Source organism: Corylus avellana, chromosome ca3 (genome assembly GCF_901000735.1).
Source record: "Corylus avellana chromosome ca3, CavTom2PMs-1.0".
Lineage (NCBI taxonomy): Eukaryota > Viridiplantae > Streptophyta > Magnoliopsida > Fagales > Betulaceae > Corylus > Corylus avellana.
In genome coordinates, this window is record NC_081543.1 from 3,036,186 (window position 1) to 3,051,508 (window position 15,323).

The following is a 15,323-nucleotide window of genomic DNA, read 5'->3' on the forward strand; positions in this document are numbered from 1 at the left end:
AATCTGGTATTTCCAGTCTTTGAATCCAAGATTGGCCTCTTGGTGTACGTAAGCTTCATAGTTAATCCGGTTTAAAGATGAAATTACCCTTAAATCAAATTTAGTCTTAGGTTATTTCTATTAACATCAATCTAAATTGATGTTAATAGAAAGAGTGAAAAAAAAACAAAAAAAATTAAGGTCAGAAATAGTCGGTATATTTTTTTTTTTTTTTTACATGTCCGCACAAGAGGGAGAGGGGGATTCGAATTAGTGACATCCGCTTCATTAGGCATGGTCCTAACCAATTGATCTACCTCTTGAGGACAAATAGTCGGTATTCTTAGTTATTGATAAAAATAAATAATAAGACAATCGTTTTATCCCTACCTAGCATTTCCAATATCTTCATTTACATTTTCCTCCCAATAGTTTGTTCAGCCACTCAATTATTATTATTATTATTTTAATTGATTTCTTGTAACATTTTGAAAGCAATACAATGAATGATTAACATTGGTTTTCTCACTTTTACAGTAGTTTTACTCTTACATAGTCAAATATTACTGCAAGATTTACAAGAAAAAATAATAATATTACTGCAAGATATGAAGCTAATTTTACGTTATAAATGACTAAACAGGTTATAAAATCAACATATTATATAGTCATCAATTGAAAACCTGATATTATAGATATATTAAAACAAATTATTAGTAATTAACTTAGTATTTTTATCTATAAAAAACTAATATAAATAGTAAATTATCATTAGAAAATAGAAAGTAATATGAGACTAAACCAAATAATATATATATATTTTTAATAAGTAATTTCTCTCTCTCTCTCTCTCTCTCTCTATATATATATATATATATGTATTATGATATAGTGAAAAGTAGACATAATCATGTGATAATTCAGGCTATTTTTTGAAAAATATGATGAAACAATAAAGATGAAATAGTGACATCATTGGGAGGAATTATGAATGTTAAAGATGTGATAAAAGCTTAATTAACCCATTTTTGATTTTGGGCTAATCACACTCCCACGTATATAACCCCCTTCTTAATCTTTCTCTCTTCCCCCAACCAAAGCTCACCCCCTTCCGTGGGTAGGTGCCTGTCTGTCACTAACAGACCACCACTCTTCCCCCTTCCCCTAGGTTTCACCGCCGATTCATCTCCGTGTTCTTCTCCGTTGCCGTCACCGTCGCCGTCGACATTCCTGTAAAATTTCAACTTTGCCCTCACATTCTCTCTCTCTATTATCAACAGTAAGTCTCCCCCCACTCTCTCTCTCTCTTTCTTTCTCTCTGTGTGTGTAAACATAAGCAACTATATATGCACACGCATAATAACGTACATATAGAATTATATATGCACGTGAATCGGATTGCTGTAAATTCAATTTGATGGGGCATAAGAAGCGAAGCGTCGCTCCACGCTCCAAGCAATCGCCGGTGGCTCCACCAGGCGACGCCGGAGCCGAAAATGGTCTCAGTTTATTCGAACCGGACGCGTTACAAAATCCGAATCCGAATAACGCCAAGAACCATGGGAAGATCGAGCCATTGGCGGAATCGGATGATTCGTCTTACGCCGCAGTGAAGCTCGAATGCGAGAAATCCCTAATGGCGCTGCGGCGCGGGAACCACACGAAGGCGCTGCGGCTGATGAAGGAGTCGTGCGCGCGGCACGAGGGCTCGACGCACGCGGCGCTGGTGCACCGGGTCCAGGGCACGGTGTGCGTCAAGGTGGCCTCCATCATCGACGACCAGACCGCGAAGCAGCGACACCTGAAGCACGCCGTGGAGTCAGCGCGCAGGGCCGTCGAGCTGTCGCCAAACTCGATCGAGTTCGCGCACTTCTACGCGAACCTGCTCTTAGAGGCGTCGAGCGACGGAAAGGATTACGAGGAGGTGGTGCATGAGTGCGAGCGCGCGCTGGCGATCGAGAGCCCGGTCGATCCCGCGAAGGAGAGCTTGCAAGAGGAGAGCCAGCAGAGGATATCGACGCCGGAGGCGAGAATTGGGCATGTGCAGAACGAGCTGAGGCAGCTGATTCAGAAATCGAACCTCTCGTCGTTGTCGACTTGGATGAAGAACTTTGGGGGTAATGGGGAGGAGAAGTTCCGGTTGATTCCGATTCGGAGGGTCACGGAGGACCCGATGGAGGTGAGGTTGGTGCAAGCGAGGAGGCCGAACGAGATCAAGAAGGCGACCAAGACGCCCGAGGAGAGGAGGAAGGAGATTGAAGTGAGAGTTGCTGCAGCGAGGCTGTTGCAGCAACACAAGTCGGAGTCGGGGTCACCCCAGTCGCAGAATGGGGCGGGATTGGATTCGTCTTCTGTGTCGAAAGTAGGGGAGCAGCGGCGAGGGAAGCATGGGAATGTGGGGAAGAATGGGTCGAGGGCGGAGAGGAGGGATTGGGTTTGGTCGTATTGGAATTCTATGAGTGTTGGTATGAAGAAGGAGTTGCTTAGGATTAAGGTTTGTGATCTCAAAGCGCATTTTGGTTCGGCCAAGGATGGTTTGGCGAATGAGATTTTATCGGAGGCATTATCTTTTGTTGAGGCCAATAAGACGTGCAAGTTCTGGCTTTGCTGCCGCTGTAATGACAAGTTTGCGGATTCGGAATCTCATATGCAGCATGTTGTGCAGGAGCACATGGGAAACCTTTTACCCAAATTACAGTCGGTTTTGCCTCAAAATGTTGATAATGAATGGATCGAGATGCTTCTTAGTTGCCCTTGGAAGCCGCTGGACGTCTCAGCTGCTGTTAGGATGCTTGCAAATCAAAGAAGAAAAAACAGCAAGGATTCTGAGTTCGGAGAGGATTTCTATTCAGGGAATCATACGGAGGAGTGTGAGGGCTCCTTCAACGATGCGTGGGATTTTTCTTCTTCTTCCCCTGAGAAGGGAAATTTCACGGATGGTTGCAATAATGTTGCTTTGAAGAGCAACGAAAACAACAACTATGATAAACTTGCTAACATTGAGTGTGGTGAATGTGATGAGGAGCATGGCTCGATGACATATTCCCTTGCTGATAGCTGGCCAATATCTGATGATGATGAGCGTGCAAAGCTTCTCGAAAGAATTCATGCGGTATTTGAGGTGCTTATTAGACACAAATATCTTGCTGCCAGTCATCTTAACAAGGTGATACAATTTACAATGGATGAGCTGCAGGGTCTTGCTTCTGGTTCCCAGCTTCTGAACCATCGTGTGGACCAAACACCTATATGTATCTGCTTTTTGGATGCAACCCAGCTGAGGAAAATCCTTAAATTCTTGCAGGAACTATCGCAATCTTGTGGCCTAGGTAGATATTCAGAGAAAAGTAGTAGTTCCACGGATGATGCAAACAGTGGCACTCAAGCTCATGAGATTAACGAGAATATTGTTCTTAATGGAGATGGATCATGTCTCCTTCTGGATGAATCCTTGCTACCAATTGAATGTGCTCCTGCAACAGGTCATGGTGCTGCCATTGATAATGTGGTTGCTGCTGGCACTGCAAATGGGGTTCTACCTGATGCCGATGCTATGCTATCCTGGATATTTGCCGGTCCCACAAGTGGGGAACAGTTGGGTTTATGGATGCGTACAAAAGAAGATAAAACACAACAAGGAATGGAAATTCTACAGATGCTTGAGAAGGAGTTCTACCACCTACAGAGTCTTTGTGAGAGAAAATGTGAGAATTTAAGCTATGAGGAAGCATTGCAGACAGTGGAGGATCTGTGTCTTGAAGAAGGTAAGAAGCGGGAGAGTGTAAAAGAATTCGTACATAGAAGCTATGAATCTGTCCTGAGGAAGCGGACAGAAGAGCTCCTTGAGAGTGAGAATGATGTGATGTTCCTCGGCAGTAGGGTTGAGCTAAATGCTATCTCAAATGTTTTAAAAGAAGCAGAAAGTCTAAATGTTAATCAATTTGGGTATGAGGAAACTTATGGTGGTGTGACTTCTCAGTTATGTGACTTGGAATCTGGTGAAGATGATGATTGGAGAGCAAAGGACTATTTGCATCAAGTGGACACTTGTATAGAAGTTGCAATTCAGAGACAGAAAGAGCAGTTATCCATAGAGGTTAGTTTGTTCGTTTTAATCGCACATTTTGATAAGCATATCGATATTGATCCCTACCACTTTAAGTCACTTATTTTGTGATGCAGCTCAGCAAATTTGATGCACGAATCATGCGAAATGTTTCTGAGATGCAGCAGTTGGAACTCAAGCTTGAGCCTGTGTCTGCCCATGATTATCGGTCAATATTATTGCCTCTAGTGAAATCATACCTAAGGGTATGTATTGAACTTGTGGGAATTTGTGCCACGTTTCTTTCTTTTTTATAGACCTAATATTTTTGTATTCTTCTGCCATTCTCTCTTTTTCAGACACACTTGGAGGATTTGGCTGAGAAAGATGCCACAGAGAAGTCTGATGCTGCAAGAGAAGCATTTTTAGCTGAGCTGGCACTTGATTCTAAGAAGGGTGGTAGAGGAGGAAGCGATACTTCCAGGCATACACAGGAGAAGACAAAGGATAAGAAAAAGAACAAGGAGTACAGGAAAACCAAAGATTCAAAGGTTTCCATTGTGCGGCCTGGTTTTGCTTCTTTGACTGCAGTGTTAGTTAAATCTTAATCCATGGTGATCTAATATTTTTCTTACTTTGCAGACTACCAGTAGTCTCGAGCTGCAAGTGCTTCATCCCGAGACTGCTGAGTCAGTGTAAGACTCCCTCTTACTCTTAATATGCACACACGTACCACTCCTTCCAAAACATGCCACCATTTCATTGTGATTGCTTATAGTGGGTCTTATCTATTTCTATTAACGCTTGATCTGTCTCTTGCTGCAGTTCCTTTCCAGTTGCATCTGATGGTGATCATCAAGATTCTGAGATTGTTGTTTCTGAGAATGGTCATTACTTGATACAACAGGAAGAGGAATTTAGACTTAAATTTGAGCTTGAAGAGGAGGAAAGAAAGCTTGAAGAAACCTTGGAGTATCAAAGAAGAATTGAGAATGAGGCGAAACAGAAGCACCTTGCTGAGCAACATAAGAAATCTACTCGAACATGTACAGAGAAGGTGTCTGAAGGATTGCAGGATTTTTACTCGGTGCCTTGTGTAGATGATCAAGATGTTCATGAGCAGTTGAATACGCAGGTAAAACTTTCTTGTTTGATTTAGTTCGATAGAAGTTTGTGCTTGTTCTTCTCAAGTTCCATTTCCATGGACAATTGAAATGTTGAATTGAATGCTCGATATATTATGACAATCAATGCCTTATTATTTAATTTAGAGGTTTTTATTTTTTATTTTATTTTTTTATAATTTAGATATTAAGAATATATTTTTATGAACTTGCTACCTTTCAGGATCACTTGGCACAGAAAGATGGACTCCCTAGCAATTTAGAGGATATACTTCCGAATGGTTCTCCTGTGCCAATAAGATCTTCAACTGTTTCTGGTACCAAAAAGATTAGTAGTACGCATCACACAACAACTAAACAAGGTTGGTAAATAATAAGGTTCTCATATGATTCTTGGGTTGTTTTTAATGTTAGGTTGTGTTGTAACTGTCTAGTTTATTTTCCAGTCCTAGCTAATGGAGGAATTTCAGAGGATGGTCTTTTGCCATCTGATCGACGGACAGGAAGGAAAGGTAAACGACAGAATAGGTCCTCTAAAGTGCTTGATGGAAAGTCTCAAGCCATGTCATCTGAAATGGAGAATATTGATTCTGGGGGTTTACATATTGAGGGTCACTTACAAGAGCAAGATAGATTTCATGACCCTCTCCTTGCAGATAGTGGTAAGTCTTACACTTTTGCTGGATTTCGGCTTGGTACTATGTCATTTGTAGTGTGTTAAGCCATTTCAGCCATTTTTTGGAATTGGTTTTATTCTATTAACATTCAGGGTGCTTTCTGTGAGATGAGCCTTAATTTCTTGGCCATTTTATGGAATGTAGAGCTGACATGACTTTGATTTCATTATGTGGAAAACAGTTGGCCCCTTACTCATAGACAATGGAACAAAGACATTGAGACAATTGCAAGTAGAGGATGAAGAGGAGGAAAGATTTCGAGCCGAACTTCAAAAAGCCTGTAGCCAAAGCCTTGGTAAAATTCTTCTATCTTCTATCCATATAAATCTCTTGTTCTTATGTTAATCTAATGAATTAGACGTAGTTAATCTTGGGATTGAGACCTCTACAAACCAAGTTATGAGAGCTGTAAAATGACAAAATTTGACTATTGATTAGTTGTTTTGCTAGGCTGTGCTGAGCACATCTATATCTTTCTTGAGAGTTAGGCATGCTTGGTATTTTGGCTTGGGTACATTTTTTAAGTCACACACACACACAGAGGTTATGTGTGTACACTTTGATTCATTAGTAGAATGAACTTTGGCATAATTTCTGGGAATTTTACAGCCTTTAAATGGTTTGACCAACGAAAACATGATTGATAAACACTCTTTGTGGTCGTACATAAAAGAATCACTCTGTCCAGGTTGAGACAAGCCAAAGGAAAATTTTGTTAATATACTTTCGTTAGAAAAACAAAAAATTGATTATTTTGACACATCAATCTGATGTACTCAATAGAGCACATTTCTTGTATGTTGAATAGGTGGGGCTTGACTTCTTGGTCGGGTCATGTTGGCCTAATTGGAGTCATTCTAAGGGACCATAGATTTCAATACGTTTTATGCATGTGTATATTTTTGTATATATGTACATATGCATGTGCATATTGTAGACTGCTAAAATGAACTGAAGATGTGAGAACTTGAAGTCTCTGTTTTTCTTAAATAAATTTTTCTTTCCCCATAAAAATGCCTCCATATTTTTTAGGTATATATATAATGATATAGCTGGATTTATCATGTAGGCTTTTTCTTTTATAAGTAAATTTATCACGTAGCCTTGTAGCTCAATCTCTTTTGGTCTTGTTGTTTTAGCGTTGAATGCGGCTGAACAACCTAAGCTTTAAGCCAGTTGCTTTAGATTGGGCCAAATCTTGTCATATTGTATTGGAATTAGCCATGATATATGCATTTACCAGCATCCTGAGCACTTACTTTTGTGTTTCTTTGCTTTGAAGTAGAAATAGTTGCAACTCTCTGAACTTGTATCTATCTTGTTCGTCAGACACATATCATGCTCAAGCACATAAGAAATTGCCCTTGGTTTCAACTGTAAGGACACAACAGACGATTTCTCCAGAAGCAGATAAGTTTGATATTTCACCAAATGGAGGCATGATGGATAACGTGAATGGTGCAAATGTCTTTGGTACAGGACTGCAGAATGAAGTGGGCGAGTACAATTGCTTTCTGAATGTTATAATACAGGCAATGAATGATTTTTCCAATTTATAATTTCTAATTGATGCATTTCAATTTTTTATTTTATTTTATTTATGGCATCTTCTCTGGCCTGAAAGTAGTTTTTCCTTTCCCTTCTGTATGAACTCAGTCCTTATGGCATTTAAGACGGTTTCGAGATGAGTTTTTGAGGAGATCAACATCAGTGCATGTTCATGTGGGTGATCCTTGTGTTGTCTGTGCATTATATGAAATCTTTACGGCCCTGAGCATTGCATCTACAGATACGCGAAAAGAAGCGGTGGCCCCTACTTCTTTGAGAATAGCTCTAAGCAACCTGTATCCAGATAGTAATTTCTTCCAAGAGGTAATTTTATGGAGCTGTAACTATATGCCTTGCCTCGTATGATTCTTACACACGAGTGTCATCGTGCTCATTATCATGAATTAGACATGCCAATGGTGTTTATTTGTAATGTATGTCTAATATATCTGTAACTGACAGGCTCAGATGAATGATGCTTCTGAAGTACTTGCAGTGATATTTGACTGCCTTCACCGATCATTTATTACTGGTTCAATTGTTTCTGATACTGAATCCGTGGAAAGCAATTGCATGGGGTCTTGGGATTGTGCAAACAATTCTTGTGTAGTGCATTCCCATTTTGGACTGGACATTTATGAACGAATGAATTGCTACAGTTGTGGTCTGGAGTCGAGACATTTAAAGTATACTTCTTTCTTTCACAATATAAATGCCAGTGCCCTTCGAACCATGAAGGTATCTTGTTGGAGTATATATATATTTTTGTAATCACTTATTTTCGTTTTTGTAATTGTTGGAGGTATAGTTTCTGGGACCAATTTTTCTGTCAGGTATTTTTACTGATTTCTATGTCATCCTTCAGGTTATGAGTCCAGAAAGTTCTTTTGATCAGCTTTTAAATCAAGTAGAGAGGAGTCATCAGTTAGCTTGTGATCCAGATGCTGGTGGGTGTGGGGTGCTCAACTACATACATCACATTCTGTCAACTCCTCCACGTGTTTTCACAACAGGTGAATTACGGGTTGTTAGGAAAATTCACTTTCGTATTAATTCTGTGTTGAAACTCAGAATCATGTATATGTTGGTCTTGCAGTTCTAGGTTGGCAGAATACATGTGAGAGTGTTGATGACATAAGAGCAACGCTGGCAACCCTAAGTACTGAGATAGATATCAGTGTCCTTTATCGTGGTTTAGATCCAAAGAGGAAGCATAGCTTGGTTTCAGTGGTATGTATGCTTGGATTAATCTCAAATATGCTTTTAATGCAGATATATTAGAACTGTTTCATGTTACTGTAAAGTGGGAAGATATGGGGGTGTTTGTTAAACACCCCAGCACTGTGCATTTTCCATGGTACTGTTCATGGAAAAATGAATAAAAAAAATAATAATAATGATTGGTATGGAAAAATGAAAAAGTGGTATTGGAAAATAAAAAATTTTGTTTTGTAGTGAATTTTTTATTTGAATAGTAATAAAAAGTAAATGATGTGATATAAAAAGTGAATGATTTGATATAAAAGTGAGAATATTTCTTTTGAAAAAAATGAAGTGAATAGTGTGGTGGAGAATGAATAGTGCCAAGGAATTTAACAAACAAGCCCATAGTCTCTGTTTATCTAGGCTTAAGATCCCAGGGAATTTTTCAGGCAAATAACCTATTTTCTATCTTTGGCTAGAAGTAAAGGAAATGATTTTTGGCTATTTGACTTGCACTAAAAAGATCTTTCGAGAGATAGAAGATCTAAGAAAGAGATCTCTTGAGAGAGACAAGACAGTTTAAGTGTACTCGAGTGAGGGCTTTGACGGGTCTTGAGCTGGTGTGCTGGATCTTGTAGGCTTAGGCATCTGTGATGATGGGGTTGGGTAGAGAGGGATCTTGAGAGAGAAGGGGGAGAAAGATCTCTCTCTCTCTCTCTCTCTCTATATATATATATATTCAATGGAGGGGTTGACTTCAGGGAGACATTTGCCATTTGTGGCCTGGGGCTGATGATGGAGAACTTTTCTTTTTCCGTTTTGGTCATCTAAGGCTTGCGATAAGGCCAGAAAATGACATATTTTGTCAAGCCGAAACTCATTTTTCTGACTTATACTTTGCCAAACCGGAACTCATTTTGACTCTTTTGAGTTTAGTTTTCTATTTACCAAGAGAAACATTTTTCGGTGACCAGGTTTTTCAATTGCAGTAAATGTTGGAAAATACTGAACTTTTTTTGGAAAATATTTTACGCCAAAGCAACCAAACCCACAGTTTTGGTTTGCTATATCTCTTTTTTTTTTTAAGTTGTGTGTGTGTGTGGTGTGGGATATTATTATTTTTGTCAATCATTCCGGTCAGCACAGCTTTTGTATCAAGAGCAATATACACAATGTTGAAGTCGCCTTTCTATCCATAAAACTAGCTCCGCACCAGTATCCAACCCTAAACCCCCCCCCACAACCAAAAGAAAAAAGCCAAAGCAACCATGAGCTGGAGAAAGTTTTAGAGTAATGGCCAATTTGGTTTGTGTCTACTTGTATATATAAGGTGCCTCGGTTATTGCTGCATATATTTTCAATGTATTCCAGTTGGTTGAACAGGACTATTGATGGGAAACCAGTTTTTGACTATATCTCCGACTTTTTATCTGTAATTTTTAGGTTTGCTACTACGGGCAACATTACCATTGCTTTGCCTATAGTCATGACCGTGAACGGTGGATTATGTATGATGATAAAACCGTCAAGGTAATTTCATCTTTTGTAAATTGTGCCTTCCTTGTGATTCATTCTTGCCAATACATTTTCTTCATTTGGCTCTGGACTGACCTTCTTATGTTAAATTGGTATTTAATGTTTAGGTAATTGGTGGTTGGAGTGATGTTCTTACCATGTGCGAAAGAGGGCACTTGCAACCTCAGGTTCTTTTCTTTGAAGCTGTAAACTAGTTTTCCTGTTGGAACTTGTCACATCTTTTGCTGCATTAGGGAGCATTGAGTTTGAGTTGGCCTAGCTTTCAACTGCTGTCTATGGTCTATGATGAGGCACAGTTTATATTGATGCATTGCTTCGTACACTGGTGCAGTTCAGACAGTGTGAAACCTGCCACTTTTGGTTATAGGAAATGTTAAGAAGTTTTGATATAAAAATGGAGTTGTGACTGAGTTACTGTGAAATCAGGAGTTTTGTAGCAATTGGTCCTAGCAGGGAAAGATCATGTATAAATGAGGTTTTTGTTTCTACTTAACGACATCAGATGATCGAAGAGCCCGAAGTGTAGATTTTGGTTCTCTTGCTTCAGAATACTGTTTCGGCATAATAGGAGATACCCCACCCCCACCCCTGGAGTTTTTGTTTCACTCCTTGGATCTTTTTAATAAGATGGTTTGGTTGGGAGAAATAGCAGTATTGTTATAAAAGGTTGCATGGCATTTATGCACTGGAGGAGCATGTCATGCTTATTTTTACCATGGCAGTTGTTGCTGGGAGCATGTAGGCAGTTGTAATGGGGTATATTTAGTTAACTAGATTCTAAAATCTCTTCTAAATGTTTTTTTTTTTTTCCCCTTTTGTTTTGAAATATTTTCCCCCGTTTCAAAGAGTTCTTGTATAGATCATAGATCATATCATTGCGGTGTGAATCTTCATACTGCAGCTTACACAAGATTGCTACCTCATCTTGATGCCCATGGGATTAAAATTGGATAACTGGTTGCTCTTTCTTCGGCTTCTGATTATTTATGCCATTTACTGGATGATTTTTGCTCCTCTTTAATCATATCCAGGATTTGTGCTGCACATGAAACCAATGTATAGTGTATTTCAACTGTTTATTAATAAATATTTTCATCAATTTGTACCAGGACAAGTAATATGTCATTTTCATTAATTTGAGAATTCTGGGCTTTACTGTGACTTTTGCCCATTAATGGTGAGTTGTATCCATTATGGGTTCGAGATAATTTTTCTTTCGCCAAACATCTTATCCTGGGCAAGTGAAAATGTTGATTCTTTCAGCAAATGTATAATCCAAGGAGCCTAGTACTTGGTTTGCAATTCATTAAAGTAAGGGGAAATTACTTAACCCCCCCGCTAGTTGAAACCTATTTGGGCCGTAATAGAACAAAGCCAATCACAAATAGGTTTGGATATACTTGACTTGGACTCCAATCATTTTTCGTGGGCACAAAACTATGCTTGAATATTAAATAGACATACTAGTATAAAGTTGATTCGACTTGGTTAATACTCTATTGTATAACATGCATGCTATTTAGAAGTTAGTAGTTACACATGCTAGTAAGTAGTATATATATATATATATATATATATATATATATATACTTCATCCCTCATTTCAAAATAAATTAAAATTTTTTGGTCTTTTTTCCTAAAATACCCCCTTTTTTTCTTAAAAACCAAAAATAAACAAAATAAATTAAATATTCTACTCTTAATCTCCCATTTCATGGTATCATAACAAATGTTTTGAGTTTGATCTTTAACTTTACACTTTATCTCTTATTTCAATTAAATATTTTACGGGACGTTATTTGTTGGGATTATGATCTTCATAGAGAGAAATCGCTTCATGGTCTACGTCATTTGTTGGGATTATGATCTTCATAGAGAGGAATCGTTTCATGGTCTAGATTAGATTTCACAGATTTTTATATATATATATATATATATATATATATAGGCGAAACAAAACAAATCTAAAAGACTACAAATTAGTTCCTCTCTATTTCACTCAAAATTGAGAGTATATCTTATTTCACTTGTTGTGAAAAAGATTGAATTCAACTTTTCTAATCGGTGTAAACTTTTAAAATTAGTGACAGTTTAACATAAACTGATTTGCTCCCTTTTTAAGATGTTGCTAAAAAAAAAAAAAATGAAAATCTTCTTCATTTAGCAAACTAAAGATATATAGCACCCGAAAAAAAAAAAAAAGTCCTATACAGACTGTAATTAAATATGAGAAAATTACTCATCCATCCACGTGGACAGGCAATCCCCACCAAACAAAAGTACAGCTTGAATCATCAGATAATTCAAAGGGAAACAAAAACAAAGAAAAAGAATAAGCACTATTTCCGTCCAATCCAATTGAAGTATGGCCAGCTAGGCTTCCCCATGCATGCACGTGAGTGAAACTGAAACAGCCAGTCAGAGTAAGTATCCCACGACTTAAAAAGCAAAAAACCACGTCGAATTTTCATTTTGGGTAATTAATGAGGCATGTGACCAAAAGGGGTTAGCAAATTTGACCAGGAAGGTGGCCCAAAAAGGTAGGGCTCTCACGCCCTCCAAACATGTGTCCCTAACGGTCACATACTTGAGAGAAACATCCCAATAATCTCGGCTCCTTCTCAATCTCTTCTTTTACTCAGTCTCTTCCCTCCCCCAGAAAAATCCGCTTCATATCAGACCTTTTCAGATCAAATTGCTACGTACCCATTTCAGTTCCAACATTGCCCTTTCTCTCTCTGTGTCTCTCTCTCAACCATTTCTTTCACATATCACGCCTGTTAACCCATTCCTAAAACTTTGCTTCTTGGGTTTGTTATAGGAGGGTTAATAGCTATAAGGTGTTCGAAAATATGACCCTTAAGGGCGGCACAAGCCAGGCCTGCGCTGCATGCAAGTACCAAAGGCGAAGGTGCTCGGCCGAATGCCCTCTCTCCCCATATTTTCCTCCCGAGCAGCCCAAGTTGTTTCAAAACGCTCACAAATTGTTCGGCGTCAGCAACATCTTGAAAATACTTAAAAATTTGGAGCCTGGTCAGAAGAATGAGGCGATGAGGTCCATCATTTATCAAGCAAACATGCGTGACAAGTTTCCCGTATATGGGTGTTGCTGGATTATCTGTCAACTCAAGTACCAAGTTCTGCAGGCGGAGGAGGAGCTTAATGCTGTTCAGGCGCAGCTTGAGATGTACCGCCAGCATCATCAGATTTCGTCTATGCCGGATGATGGGACTTCGCAGTTGGAATTAGGCATGGCGCCACCTAGCAATGGACTTTCACTTTTCAATCATACTACTCCGCAACATTATAATGCTGTGCCTGCAGCAGCTTTGCCTGTGCCCCAACAGCAATCCTACTCGAACAGCAGCAAAGGCGTCTACACCTCTGGTTACATGGATGCCAAGGACATTAACGTGGCAAATTCATTTTGGGCTCAACAGCCTAATTATGCCAATAACAATAACAATTCAATGGCAATTCAATCTCAATTGGTTGTCCCCCAACAACAAACTATCCAACAAGAAGTAGTTCAAGACTATGATGAGTTGCACCCTTTTTTTGATACAATCGATGACCGACAATCATACATTGATTCCAAAGAAGCTTATGAGTCAAGGTACATTTATCATTCTGTCTTCTCTATGACGTTAAATCTTAGTGTTGATTGTGTTATTTTTATTCTGTTCTTTTCTGCTTCTTTGGAATCATAAAATTATTTTGTCACAATTGGCCAGACAAGGGTTGAGGGTAAGATATAGGGCTAATAAGCTTTGTTCATGGTGGTTAAGTTCTCATAAATTAAGTTGATATTGCAATTTTAATTTAATTTTCATTTGATTCTCAATCTGACAAGTTAATGTAACCAGCAGCTCGGAAGAATCATTGAAAGATACAACCCAATCCACTGAGCATGTTGCAGAGAATGAGTTGAAGAATGCTGCAGCACGCTTCAGTCTTACCAGTGTCAACTGAACAAATGAGCGCAAGAGAAGTATCTGCTTGCTTTCAATTCTTTATTTTTTATTCTCCCCAAAATTGAGTAATAGTAAAATCCAAAATTTTGAGCTTCCTCTTTTTCTTGTTATATTTTTGTCCTTTAGTAGAGTTTCACATCTCATAGGAAACTTTATAATCAATTATTTGCAATATTTGAAGTTTCTAAATAAATTTGTATTTGTTGCATGTGAATCTTTATCAAACTTAGCAGATTAATGTGAAAGCACACCGATAGTCACTGCATTTATATGCTGGAGAAATGCTAGGAACCACATTTTTATCTCACAATGCTAATGTGGGATAAAAATGTAATTTACAACATTACTCTTTTAAGTAAATCTATGTCATTTTGTGTCATACCTTTCTATATAAACATGACCAGAGGTCACTTAAACCTATCAAAACGAAAGAAAGAAAAAATCCTATAACTACTACCATATGTAAATGTTCGCCATTTTGTTTAGCCGAACATGTGGACCCCATTCCCAATAGGATCAAGATCCTCTCCATTTCCAGTAGGACTAGGAAGTGAAATAGTGAGAAACCATTTTATGGTACAAGTTAAAGTTGACAAACTAAAGGTTTAGGTTCATATTAATTCCTAGGAGGGAGCACATTTCTATCAATTCCAATTATGATATCATGATGCAGCTTAGCTTCATATTAATTGAAGGAACACATGACATTAATCATTTATGATGTAGGAAGTCGAGCTATGTTGCCAAGGACTGCTGTGATCAATCACAAAAAGAGGCCTAAAAGCTACCCATAGTTGTTTATGCACCGATGTGGACTACTTACATATGTATTTACTGCTTCTACCATCTATTAAGGTTTTTAAGGTTGCATGATTATCATCATAAAGTACAGAGCTAAATGGGGGGACACAGAAATCCAGATCCTCAATCCCCACAGGCTTAAAACCCCCACCTACCTGAATGAAACCAACTAGTAACTTCTGTCGACTCTAGAGATTCAAAAGAAACTCAAGAACAGATTGTCAAAGCTGAGAAGTTGTTCTACTTTTGTCATTGTCTATGCACACTATTAATACCCATGTACAACTGAATGACCTCTGCAGATTACATAGTTGACAAGAAGTGTTAAAAAAAGGAAGAAACGTTTAGCACCTATTTGATAAAGGGACATACCAACATATGTTCTTGCATATTATGAGGTGAAGCAGGTGATGAATCCTCGAACACCAAAAAATTA

General features: G+C 38.5%; 2 protein-coding genes across 4 annotated transcripts; both read left to right on the plus strand.

Annotated features, from left to right (window-relative positions):
• The first annotated feature begins 1,079 nt into the window (after positions 1-1,079).
• Positions 1,080-11,220, plus strand: LOC132175749 (uncharacterized). 2 transcript variants are annotated; one of them, XM_059587789.1, is made up of 15 exons: positions 1,080-4,075; positions 4,162-4,290; positions 4,384-4,584; positions 4,667-4,719; positions 4,850-5,159; positions 5,372-5,510; positions 5,595-5,810; positions 6,007-6,120; positions 7,155-7,357; positions 7,482-7,697; positions 7,836-8,111; positions 8,239-8,386; positions 8,470-8,603; positions 10,020-10,106; positions 10,220-11,220. In XM_059587789.1, exons 1-15 carry the CDS (start codon positions 1,397-1,399, stop codon positions 10,304-10,306), a joined length of 4,992 nt encoding a protein of 1,663 aa, XP_059443772.1. In that variant the 5' UTR covers positions 1,080-1,396; the 3' UTR covers positions 10,307-11,220. The 2 variants fall into 2 exon arrangements, with proteins under 2 accessions (XP_059443772.1, XP_059443773.1); XM_059587790.1 differs by having other exon boundaries at positions 4,384-4,575.
• A 1,744-nt stretch (positions 11,221-12,964) lies between these two features.
• Positions 12,965-15,169, plus strand: LOC132176529 (LOB domain-containing protein 27-like). Of its 2 annotated transcripts, none has more exons than XM_059588765.1 (3): positions 12,965-13,728; positions 13,979-14,103; positions 14,813-15,169. In XM_059588765.1, the coding sequence occupies exons 1-2, from the start codon at positions 12,965-12,967 to the stop codon at positions 14,082-14,084; spliced, it is 870 nt and encodes a 289-aa protein (XP_059444748.1). In that variant the 3' UTR covers positions 14,085-14,103; positions 14,813-15,169. The 2 variants fall into 2 exon arrangements, with proteins under 2 accessions (XP_059444748.1, XP_059444749.1); XM_059588766.1 differs by having other exon boundaries at positions 13,982-14,103.
• The last annotated feature ends 154 nt before the right edge of the window (positions 15,170-15,323 follow it).

Bases quoted from the DNA above. Each gene is read 5' to 3' on its own strand.
- LOC132175749 (XM_059587789.1), top strand. From the start codon at position 1,397: ATGGGGCATAAGAAGCGAAGCGTCGCTCCACGCTCCAAGCAATCGCCG. The intron at 7,698-7,835 runs GTAATTTTATGG...TGTAACTGACAG, and splicing joins ATAGTAATTTCTTCCAAGAG to GCTCAGATGAATGATGCTTC. The intron at 8,112-8,238 runs GTATCTTGTTGG...GTCATCCTTCAG, and splicing joins GTGCCCTTCGAACCATGAAG to GTTATGAGTCCAGAAAGTTC.
- LOC132176529 (XM_059588765.1), top strand. From the start codon at position 12,965: ATGACCCTTAAGGGCGGCACAAGCCAGGCCTGCGCTGCATGCAAGTAC. The intron at 13,729-13,978 runs GTACATTTATCA...TAATGTAACCAG, and splicing joins AAAGAAGCTTATGAGTCAAG to CAGCTCGGAAGAATCATTGA.